The sequence below is a fragment of the Melospiza melodia genome, chromosome 5 (genome assembly GCF_035770615.1).
Source record: "Melospiza melodia melodia isolate bMelMel2 chromosome 5, bMelMel2.pri, whole genome shotgun sequence".
Taxonomy (NCBI): Eukaryota; Metazoa; Chordata; class Aves; order Passeriformes; family Passerellidae; genus Melospiza; species Melospiza melodia.
Window position 1 is genome coordinate 70603297 of NC_086198.1, and position 12390 is coordinate 70615686.

Below are 12390 nucleotides of genomic sequence, written 5' to 3' on the forward strand. Positions count from 1 at the left end.
CACTTACTCATTAGTGACAGAAGGGGACTACCTCAATGCTTCACAACAGGTCTTGGTGATCAAGAGTACACAAAGATTATAGAACACATTTCATACAGGAAATCAGTATGAAGCTTAGATATCAGTTTAGAGCACCTGGGACACATAGGAAAAAATACCAAGTCTCCATCACAAGATGGGAGAGGACATCAGTTCTAAATTATGGACATTAAAATCTCTGTCTTCAAGTATTGGTCATAAGCTCTTTTTCAGAGGCTTTTCATTGACATAATGAGTTAATTTCAAGCATCAAATCACTAACCACACTGAAGGAAAGTATTTCAGAGAAGCCTTTTGTGGTTAGGGTAAGAAGAGTTCAAGCTTGAAACAAAGTGACCTGCTGCTGTACAGAGGAGGGTGCATAATCATTAAGTAAGCTCTGTCCAATCCCAAGCAATGCAGTCCTATGCATCTCTTCTCATTGCTCTAGGCTGAGTGTGCTAGATTTCTAAGTGTGTGGCAGAAATCTCCAGGAGGAGCTGACAGCTCTCTCCAGTTTGCTAAATGCTCAAGGTAACATCAGCAAATATAGTCATCACCTCAGGACAGTGAAAAAGCTTTGAGTCAGATGGTAGGACTGACATGGTCAGTTTTGAAGAACAGTTCTGCTGAGTGAGTGATCAGGGCTTGAAGGCAGTGCAAAAGGAGGTAAGAACCCTTGCAAAACATCAAGTCACAAAGCTCAAATGCTGACAAATCAAGAATGACAGGAAGCTGGTATCAGACACCTGAGAAGAAGGCCTGAAAAAATGATGACACTTCATGGAACAAAACACAGATAAGATCTCAAAAATAGATAGTACTCAGACACTGACTGAAAATCTGCACAAGAAACAGAAATAGCCTGCATCAGAACCATTAAAGAAAAATGCTGGTTGTTTGGAGCACAGCATTTAAACTCAGTCACAGGTATCACAACAGCCAGAAGAGGTTTTGCTTCTGCTCTGTTCTCACTAATGCTCTTTCAAGACTCAAAACACTGTAAGAACACAGATATTCTGTGGCCCATCAGGCTGAGTCCCAGGAGTGAGAGGAATTTTTTATTAAGTCTTCTAAACTAAGAGACAGTAAAATTACAGATACTGCTCATACCTGTTCAAGTCCTTCATAATTCAATAAATTAAAAGCACAAACACCTATTTTGAAAAAAACTAAGAAACCCAGACACTTGTTTCCTAAAACTCCTTTAGCATTCTAAAACATCATTTTCAGTTATATTAGAGAGACTTGCTTAATAAAGCGTGTTTGAATTGTTTCCATCTATTTTTACTCCATCCCTATTAAATACCTGTCTGGTGATCGTCTTGACCAACGTCCTCTGTCAGATTCTGCAAGAAAAAGGAAGGACACAGTTAAACAAGACAGTGATCTTCATTCCCCTGTACTATTTTTAACTTTTACTTGATAGTAATATTCATCCTAATTACTTAAGGATCATCTACCTAAGATTGTAGACTTTGTGTTTTCAGCCCATATTTACCTAAAAAGTTACACTTGCACATTTTTCTACCAAGTTCAAGTAAATTGAATTTGATAAATATTTTTGAGGTTTTTTCCAATCAAAAACATATCAAATTATTTCAAGAGTGGAAATACTTACCCATCAGGTGGGAAATTGGCATTATTTTACTTAATAATTCCTCCAATAAATGCAGCATTAGAAAGACTGAATTTACCCCTTAGCACAGAAATGGCTTTGCTTAAGGATAAACATACATATGTGTTTTAAAGAAAACTGATTAAAAACCATCTGAAACATTGGAAATTAATTTATCCCCTTCTTCAGGCAGGGTCTTTTCCATTAAATTTACAGTGTACACACAGAAGCCATATCACCACTTCCAGCTATAGTTGCAATAAAACAAATGTAAATGCACAGCACATAAGCAGGAAGAGTCTTCACAAAAACCTTGTTTCACTTTTTGCATGGGTGTAAAAGGACAGCTTGCTCATTCAATATGTTTTCCAGAAGAACTGCAAGAAACTGGGTAACTATGATGATTACCATCACTTAATGTATCCAAGAAAGCTTCTTGTATGAGGCAACATCTAAATCCAATGTTCAAAGTTCAAACTCCACTCTGACCTCTGGAGTATAATCTTTCACCTTTTACTAATACTGCTTATCTCTTCACCAATTCAAACCCAATAGCCTTTCATACAACAAAGCAGTTATAATTTTTAGAAGTGTAATCAGTTAATGATTTCAATCATGAAATATTCTGGACCAAAGCCTTAGCTATTCTGCTAAGAGAAAATGGCAAGTCATTACCAGCCTATTGAGGGTGTGGTAAATCTTGTGAATATTTGCCAGTGTTGATAGATGAGAATTCAGTTGAAAATCTAGAGGGGAGAAGAAAAAAGGGTTTTAAATTTCTGATTTCCAAATGCAGCAGTCATGATCTTCCCACATTCTGGCTATTTAATAAATCATCACAGAACTTTAAACTAAAAGTAATCTCAACTTTTTCAGCACTGACATTTTCAACACTTGAGTAGAACAATTGAAATCTGCAAAAAGATATCACATGTATATTTCTTAAGACATGCATGATTCTCAGCAGAACAGAAGTATAGCTAACTATTGCTGAATTAAAAAAAAAAATTACAACTTTTTTTCCCCTGATATTGGGAATCATTATAACTCCATGTTACCCAGTCCTTCTGTTTCATCTATTCCAAAACCAAGTTAAGTACCATGTAACATTCTAAAATCATTAATAAAAATCCTAGTTCTTAAAAAAATCTGATTTTACTAACACACATGTACTTGCCGTTATGGTAATTTCCTTGCAAAAATAAGTGACTAGAATACACTTGCACAGTTGAAACATGGCTTTTAAATAACAAACCAAAGGTTACAATACAGCAGTTGTTAAGACAAGAGACAAAAAAACTGATAATGAAATGTTCTGACACTTCTTGGAAGAAGCCATAGCATAGATGGTAATTTTGCTTCCACGCTCCAAATAGAAAACATTTGAGTTTGCTTCAGTTGCTAAAGAGCGAGAAACTAATTTTTCTCTATTCTTTTGAATTCCCTATTTTTGCTAGGAATGTGGCAAGAACAAAACTGGAAAGTAACTAATTCACAAAAAAACAACTGAGATCCAGCTAGACAGCAGGCAAACCAAAAAGAATCTCAGAAACTGAACACAAACCGGCTGAGAGGGCTTAAAGACAGCCAACTACTACAGAATATCTCCATTTAAACTAAAAATAAATTAGCTACCCCACTAGAACTCATGTGCCAAAACACTCTAGAGAAATGTACTCTATGATAAGCAAAGTACTCCAAGCAAATTTCTTCTGTATGTGAAAAGCTTCTGCATGTGCCTAGCGTCACTACCCAGCTAACGCACTAAAGCATTTCTAATAGGAGACATTTAATTTGGCTTTGCCCAGCAGCTGATGCAAGATGCAAGGTCAAACAAATAATTCCCTTATTTCCATCCAGAGTATTTCAAAGGAATGCTCTCAAGATACACTTAAGATGACCCAGATAAACAAGGGTCATCATTAAACATCCGACTGCCAAGTCAGTGAAGCACACTGCTACGAAGTTAACAAGTGGAACTGAAAAACTGCCTGCTCCAAGTGTACTTGTTACACACATCCCTGTGGAATTCTCTTATCACAGGGAATTTAAAAAATAAAAAGATACTTTTAGAAATTATACATGTCATTTATTATGTTAGCCAGAGTATCATCTAATTAATTGCTAGCTATTTCTTAACGTGTTGTCCCCAGTCCACCACAGCAATAAAATTGCTCTAAGTCAGAAGCAGCAGAGATGGAATTTCCAACTTCAGCTAACCTTATATATACAAAGTCAAAGACAATCTAGATCTTCTTACCAAGCTACAATAGGAAACTCTTGAACCTTGAACAGGGTGCTAGAGTTTTTCCTGCATTAAGAGCTCAATAAAGTTCCATTTTTGCTAGTCAAACAATACTAAGCAGAACCATTCTGCAAGAAAAAAAATAATCCTGAGTATCTTGGTCAATCCTCAATTCAATATAAAGCAATGAGAAAAAAAAAACCAGAAGGAGAGGGGGGCAAACAGGGACGAGGACAACAGGGAACATTAAAGTCGTTCTGAGGAAGGCAGGATGAAAAGATAAGATTTGATTTGTTAACAGGCAGATCAGATTAAACTTTCTGGAATATGAATTTTACAGTTTCCCTTGCTGCTTAGCCTAAAATCTACAAAGAACATGAGTGGTTAGAGAAACCAGTTACATCTGGAGGTAAGAAGCTGAGAACACTAAGCAAATATTTATTTATTCTTATCTAATATTAACTTCAGATAGCACTCTTAAAATGTTGAAAAAGTGCTCTAACATTAGGATTATATATATAGGTATCACCTTTGAAACAAAACATTCCTAGGCACTTTAAAACACACAGTTCATGCCAGTATGTTTTACATGTCCGCTGGAAATACCTGTACAATTTTAAGATGCTGCTTCATAAATAGGATCCATAACTATGATGGACTTAGCAGGGTTATACCAACATATTTTCCAGTTCTAATACAAGAGATGTCACACCATCCACCATTTGAATATGGAGGACCGGAGTCCAAAGTTTTTTTTCTCTCACAGGGAAAGCTTGCACAGTGTAGGGATATTAGCTAAAACAAGTTTCTTTTACAATTATAAAAGCAAACACAAGGAGCACCTGTTAAGTTAGGGAAGTTAAATTACAGTTCAGGTTATTCTGTGAATTGGTCAGTGAGTCAGTGTTTGCTTTATCTATATTTCAAGAATGATACACAAAGTATCCTATGCCACTGTGAAAAAGCCTATTTTGAAAAAGATTGGGTTTGGGGTTTTTCTAAGAAAAATCCAAAAAATAATAGTTCCCATGCTCGAACAACACTATTTGAGAAATTAGCAAAAATAGCATCGATCAACAGTGGTCAAGATGGCAAGCAATTGGACAGCTGGTTGCAAATGTATTCTTTAGGGACACACTCTCTCCCCTGCCCTTCCCAAACTTTCCCCATATGCTTATCCAGCCTCCGAAGCTGTGCCTGCTGATCCCCTTCTTGGTCAGCCCACTACACTTGGAATCTAACCCACAGAATAAACAAACAAACCCTGCCATCCCAGTGCTCTGAATCAGATCACCAAGGAGCTGCAACACAAGCTGAGTTAGAGGAAGAAACAGGAAAGGTCTTCTGAAGTGGGAGGACAACAGCAGCAATGTGTTTGATTAATCCACCTGTCCCTGCCAGTGCCACCTCGAGAGGAGCGACACATCACAGGAAGCTCCACAGCTGCTTGGATGAGCCTGACACAAATAATGCCACCATGTCTGAAGCTATTTTTCACCTCAAGACAAGAGTTTCAAAGCACATGAATTGTTCTGAATTATTTTTTTTTCCTACAGAAACTGCATCCAGCTCTGGGGTCCTCAGCACAGGGAAGACATGGACGTGTTGGAGGAAGGTCACAAAGGACAACTGGAGGAACAGCTAACCATGAAGAAAGGCTGAGAGCTAGGCTTGTTCAGTGGGGAGAACAGAAGACTCCAGGGAGATCTCACAGCACTTTTAGTGCACTTACAGTACTTTAAGGGGACTTTCAGGAAAGCTGGAGAGGGACTTTCCAGAAGAGCACATAGTGACAGGACAAGAAGGAATGTCTGCAAATTGACAGTGGGTTTAGATCAGATATTAGTAAGAAATTCTTTACTGTGAGGGTGGTGAGACATTAGCACAGGCTGTCCAAAGAAGCTGTGGAGGCCCCAAGCCTGAAGTGTGAGGCTGGATGGGGCTCTGAGAAACCTGGTCCTGGTAGAAGGTACTGGTGCCCATGGCAGGGGGATTGGAATGAGATTATCTTTCAGGTCCCTTCCAATTCCAGCCATTTTAAGATTCTGACAGAACACACAGCTCATTGACCTCCAATCAGAAGAAGGAAATCTGCTTGCTTTGTAAATAGTGAAAGATGATATGTGGAAAGTTTGCTATGACTTTAAGGGGTATATGTCAAACAAGCATATGTATTCTGTTGATTAAATTAGTTTTCATGCAAAAGGTAGCTGATCTTCAGTGAGGTCTGAAGCAATGAAAATTCCAGATGGCATTAAATACTTTGCAGTAATTCAGAATGCAATGGCTAAAAAAAAAAAATCTGAGTAAAATAATTGCAAATCCAGAACCCAGAAAGGAATGACAGAGACAACCTAGGTTAATGGAATTTAAACATTGTCGGCAGTGTGTGATTAACACAATGTTAAGGGTTAAAGGCTGGGTTAGTCAATTATATATTATTTAAAATTAAAAAGAAAATAGTTTAAAAATAATTTTCAGAATATTGTAGGTTAAGGTTTAAACTACGGACCTGAGAATTACAGAGAGGTAAAAGAAACGAGCTACCTTGCTTCCATAACAAACTAGAGAAAAAACATTCTACACCCTCTCATTAATGCATACATGAAATACAATACAGAAAAACAAGAAACTCAATGTATCTTAAGTATAAGCAAAGTAAACAGGTAAACTAGACTCAAATACTCTACTTTCCTATCTGAAATGAAAAAACTTTGAAGATCAAATCCCAATTTTTTCTATTTTTTAATCAGAAGGAGCAATGTGTTGCCAAACTATTGAAATGAACATCTGAAAACCAAGGGGGGAAAAAAAATACCTGATGTGGAAATTTAAAGCTTGGACAAAACACAGCTACAAGGTGCAGTAAAATCTATTAAAAACCTAGTAAGAAATTAACAATAGTAGTAAACAAGATCAGCTGACTCCAAGTTTCTTTTAAAAGCTTTTTTTTTTAAGCAAATAGAAAATCTATACAAAATCTCACTTTAACAATAGGTCTAAAATAGTTGTCCCAAATTGATATGCCATATATACAATATTAAAATTTAAATATAGAAATAGCAGTAGTGATAACATAGTAGTAATTCTTATTACTGCTAAAATACAGCTGTAAACTTCTCAGAAAAAAAATTAACAGAAAACACATCAGGCAAACTCATATCTACAAATTAAAATAGCATGCTTAGGCTTTCATTCAATTTTTTTCCTTGCTTTCAAGTAACAGAGATAGAAAAAAAAACTTGTAGTAGTACTAGCAACAATAGTTCAAAGTTCTGTTGTCTGAGTTAGCTTTAAATAAACTTAACTTACTCAAAAAAGAATCATTTACTCTTCTACAAAATATACTATTTTATAGTCTGTAGTCTACTTATGGAATTATCCTAACAGCAATAAAATTTATATTGATTAATGATGAATTGATTAATGATCTGAAACCTACATTTGGTGAAAGCCCTCAACGCTCATGTCCAGGAAGCAAAATTTTTGTATTCATTACTAAATACAGAAGGCAAAAGAAAAATGTACATCAGTCTTATTTACACAAAATCTTAACAACACACCTGAAGACTGAGAGTCCCAAACTGCAGTACACAGCAGACAGGAGCTGACTCTGCATTCCTGTCAAAGACAGGATTAAAAATCTATTTCCAGTGTGTCTGTAGCTGCATCCCTGCAGGCAGTGACACCCTATAGCAGGGCCACCCTGCAGAAGAATCCTTTCTCCCTGTCCATCATGGGACAACAAGCCTTGGGTCAAGGAAGGCAGAGAACAGGCTTGAAAAGCAGGGTCTCCTTTGATTTGGTGTGGTCAAATAAAGGGCATGATTCAGAAAGTAAGGAAAACAGAAGTGAATTCCAGCTTGCAAAGCAAGGACAGGCAATTAGATGGGATGATCCAAGCTATCTCGAGGAGCATCAGGACCTAGCCATTAAAGCTGAAGACAGGATACTGCAGAATGTCTCTCCTGCCTGCCTGCACCCAGAACTGCACCAGGCTCAGAGCTACTGCTGACACCAGCAGTATCCAAAACCCACAGTTGCAAATTTGTGTAAATTTTGCAAACACAACAGCCTAAAATGTTCTGAAGCAAAACACAGTCTGACTTAAGCTAGTGAATAAAAAACCCTACAGAAAACCCAAATCAAAGCAAAAAAAATACGGTAGGAGTTACTAAACGTACTCTAAAATATTTCAAAAGTAAACATTCACATTCAACTCTTAACATTTGGTAGCACCACTCAGAATGACTGCAACAAAATACTTTAAGATCACTGCATGCTGCATAGAAAGTAAAAAGCATAATTCTTTCTTGCCCCCATAGGAACAAATCTTTATTCTACCTAGGTGTTTTTGCAGTATCCTAATCTGAAGGCTTGTTTACAAAAAGATCTACAGCAGTTTAATGCTACTTAAGAATTTTAGAGCAATTTAAACAGTGTAAAATTTGTGTAACTGCTACTTTAGTTTGAATACATTTCCATTGACCTTAAACTGAACAAATAAGAGCTAGGCTAATTCTCCTATACTAACATACAGGACAAAATACTCTGCACAACTGGCTCATGGCAGGATTTGGCTTTGCTTGGAAGGAGGTGATTTTGGTTGGGTGTTTTGTGCTATATAGCAAAGACTAACACTAAGTGGGTTTCTGGTGCAAAACATCTACTTCCATTGATGGCAAGTGTTCATCCAGTCTAACACTTATTCTACCATCAGATTAATTCAAACAAGTGTCAGTGAGCTAGTTTTGCATCATTGGCTGCCATGACCCAAGAGCTGTTTGCAAGCATTACTCTTAACTTCATGCCAGGTGTCACCTGGCACCCTACAAAGGGCACAAAGCTAATACAAACTTTGTATCTTGTGCTCTAGCTAATTCAGGAGAAATGCAACCCTGTCAAGCACCTGCTATAGGGTATCCAGCACTGTGCCCATCCGGAATGTGGCTCAGGATGGAGCTGCAACAGCCTAGAAACAGCTATGCCACCAAAGGCATCACTGTCCCGCTGCTTGCTTCTTCCTCCCTGCCAAAACTGACTGACCCCCAGCCCTGCCAGCAGCACAGGCCACGGCCACGTTCTCTAACCCACTGCAGGCAAGAAATCAACCTGTCAGTTGAGACAACTTAAGTAAGTGGCAAGAGCTAACCCAGGTACATTTGACTGAGTGGATTAGAGGGTGCTCCTACAAACCACTTTACCAGCAGAGCAGGGAAGCAGCAATCTGCAGCTAATGAGGAGTAATGAGCAGACCCAGTCCCACAGTCTGGGCAGCGACACATCTGCATCAAGTGTGCCACACCAGCCAGTTCCCTAGGATGAGCTAAAGCCTTGCACCTCTAACCCTATATAAATATATATAGCCATCTACATATACACAATTTTATATGTATATACACATGCCCCTCACTGAATGAACTGGTACTTGCTCCCATCTCTTTATGAGCCAGAAGTAAAAATTCTGTTTAACATCAGACCATGACTGTAAATAAAACAATTTAATTGGAGAGTACAACAAAAATGCTGGCACATATAAACTAAGGGTTCTGCTTCAAGCCCCTTAAGTAGTCTTACTTCCTGTAGAAGAAATAACCACACTATTAAATGCTCTAATATTTAAGTTGGATACAAGAGGTGAACACTTTCACAGGATGTACTGTACTTCCTAATGCTATGCTTTTTGGCAAGCACCAAGACAGACAAATTAAGCGAGTTATCTTCTTCTGCTTGAAGACACAAACAAAACTAGGAACTAATGCTTTGAAAAAGCCCAAAGTCTTTGCTTTCAGTACCTGCAAAGAAAGTGTGGGAGGAGGGGAATTAAAGAAAACACGGGATTAATAATTCACTAAGAGCTCAAAAAGTACTCAGACAAAAATAAATTTAAATGAAGTGCTGCAATTACACAAATAAGAGCTCACCCTGATACAACAGAATGAAGAGAAGCAGTAAAACAAAACTTTACCTGCCTAATTCAACCTATTACATGGTCTTATACAGAGAAGGCTTTTCCAATTATAGCTACAGGAGCTACAAGAAACTTTTAAGCAAGCATCTTCAATAGAAAAATGCAAAGCTGATTTCCTCATATAATGGTGTGTATCCAGAAAGTAAAACTCAGACTGAGCAAAAACATATTAATGGAGTTTACAGCATAAGAACTAAGAAGGATCAAAAAAGTGGCTCAAAATAAACCTTCAGTCAAGAGACTACCATAAGCCAGCTCCTGTATGTGCAAAACTATGCTATGAACACTTCTTGCTTCAAGAAGTGCTCATTTAGATCAATGAAAAAAACCCAACCACTATGAAGCTACAGATAATGAAATTAAATTAGGAAAAAATATCTATTTAAAATAACACATATGCAATTAAAAAAAAAATTTGAGGCACAAGATTCGATAACTCCACAGCACACTGTTACTGAAAAGCCAGTAACAGCTGAAGGATGAGGAAGACTACTCTTACTGTTTTTTGAAGACAAGCTAAATTTTAAAAAAATTAAAAATCATTATGTCGCCAAATCATCCTACATGAGGGAGCCCCGGAATATTTGTAACTGCAAGTCACACATGTATATAATGAGGACCTGCATTTTTTTTGACAGGGCATATGACAAAAGACACTGAACAGAAGGCATTTTCTAGAATAATTATCCTTCTATTTCTGAGGCAATCATTTCTGTTTTAATGGCAGCCTTCACCATCAACACATAATGACCCCTAAATACAAAGGTAAAATAAACCAGAACCACTAAAAAATGATATAACCTTATGATTTAGAGCCTTTACCAGGCTGCCCCTGTACGAGATCTCATTCTGAGAGACACAGGAGGATTCAAGAAAATCCAGGCATTATGCAGCATTTCTTTCCCGCACTGCTTTCAGGACTTTGTCCAAAAGTCGGACCATCATTGCCTAACGCACGATCAAAGCTCCAATTTTCATTATCTTTCCCACAAGCAAGTTCTACAGTAATAAAGCATCTCAGAGCTGCAAATCCTCTCGCAGTGAGAACACGTTCCCGGGAGGTTTCAGAGGGACACCGCTGAGCAGGACAGCCGTGTGCTCGGGACGACCGCCAGGTCTCTGCAGCGGACGGTGCCCGTCCCTGAACCCCGGCCACCCCACGGCCACGCCGCTGCGTGACCCCCTGCACCGCGCACCCCGCCTACAGCAGGCGGTCCCTGCTGCTCGGAACGCGCAGCCAGAAACTCGACTGCGAAGACAAAGCCCTCGCCCCGCTCCTCCAGAACGGGCGGCGCGATGCCCCCGGGCTACCCAGGGCGGGCGGGGACGGCTCGGCCGGCCGGGAGTCCGCGGGGCGGGGGCAGCGCGCCGCGCCGCCGCAGGGCCCGCTGGGAGTTGTAGTCCGCCAGGCCGCCTCCCGCCGCCCCCGTTGCGTGGGGCCGCCGCCGTAGGGACTTCACCTCCCACCATGCGCCGCGGCTCGAGTCCCCCGCACAAGCAGCACGGTTTTCCCGCACCAGCCCGGCGGAACCCGCTGAATTCACCGCCGTCCGTCTTCCCTTACACACGCAGCTCCGCGGCCCGCGCTCCCCTCGGCAATCCCGGCTCTCTCACAGCCGGCCACGAGGGCCGGCCGCAGCCTCACCCGCTCACCAGCTGGGATGGGCAAACTGCGTCACACCCTCCGAGCGCCCCCGGCCCTCTCCGGTGCTGCTGCCCCCGCCCGCTCCCGCCCCCGCCCCCCGGGGGAGCGCGCTGAGAGCCGCGGGGCTCCCTCCGACCCGCGGAGGCCCCGTCGCCAGGCACGCACACACCGCCCCGCTCCGCGGCGGTCCCGCACCCGCGGGCCTGAACCCTTTCCCGGCATCGGGAGTCCCGGTGGCGCGCTCGGCCAAGCCTTACGGCTCAGGGGCAAGAGAAGCCGCCCCCAGCCGGGCGGTTCTTTCGGTCGGACAGCGGGGCGAGCGGCGGGCCCGGGCCCGGCCGTGGCGCTACTCACTGACAGCGGCGGCATCCGAGTGCATTTTCGTGCAGCGCTGCACACGCTGCCGGCCCGGCCCGGCTCCTGCCCTGCTCCCAATCCAGAGCCTGGGCACGGACACCCCTGCCCCGCCCACCACCCGCGCCAATTGGCCCGCGCTGCCGGGGGACGCGACGAGTTTCGCTCTCTTACTGGGTGAGACTGCTGCAACTCTCCCCCCGCCTGCCCTGCACCTCCGCCCCGGCCTTCCATTGGGCAGAAGGCCGAGCTGGCCACGCCCCTCTCCACTCTGACTGGGCTCCGGCGCTGCCAGTTTTTCCCGGCCTTTAAAGCGCGTGCAAAGAGCAGCACTTTGTGTCACCCGTGGCGCTGATTGGCTATGGGGACCAAGGGCCGCGCCCATGCACTGATGCGATTGGCTGAGCTAGAGAAGAGGGCGTGGTCTGTGGGGCTGCCCCGCCCTCCAGGGCCGCGGGCGGGGCGTGCCCCGCTCGGGGGGGGCCGGACTGCGGCACTTCCCCTCTGCTCAGTGATCCCCGCGCGGTGCGGCCAAATCA

The 12390-nt window shown here is 41.9% G+C and overlaps 1 protein-coding gene across 6 annotated transcripts in view; it reads right to left on the minus strand.

Moving 5' to 3' along the window:
* Positions 1–11953, minus strand: part of DCUN1D4 (defective in cullin neddylation 1 domain containing 4) — a 41614-nt gene extending 29661 nt beyond the window's left edge. For 2 of the 6 annotated variants that reach the window (XM_063157293.1, XM_063157292.1), the window contains exons 1-3: positions 11852–11953; positions 2312–2382; positions 1328–1367 (exon numbers count right to left, since the gene is read on the minus strand). In XM_063157293.1, the coding sequence (XP_063013363.1) occupies positions 1328–1367; positions 2312–2382; positions 11852–11876 (136 nt within the window). In that variant the 5' untranslated portion in view covers positions 11877–11953. Of the gene's footprint in view, positions 1–1327; positions 1368–2311; positions 2383–11851 lie in introns of those variants that run through there. The other 4 variants (XM_063157296.1, XM_063157295.1, XM_063157297.1 and 1 more) reach the window with 4 other exon arrangements.
* Positions 11954–12390: the final 437 nt, after the last annotated feature.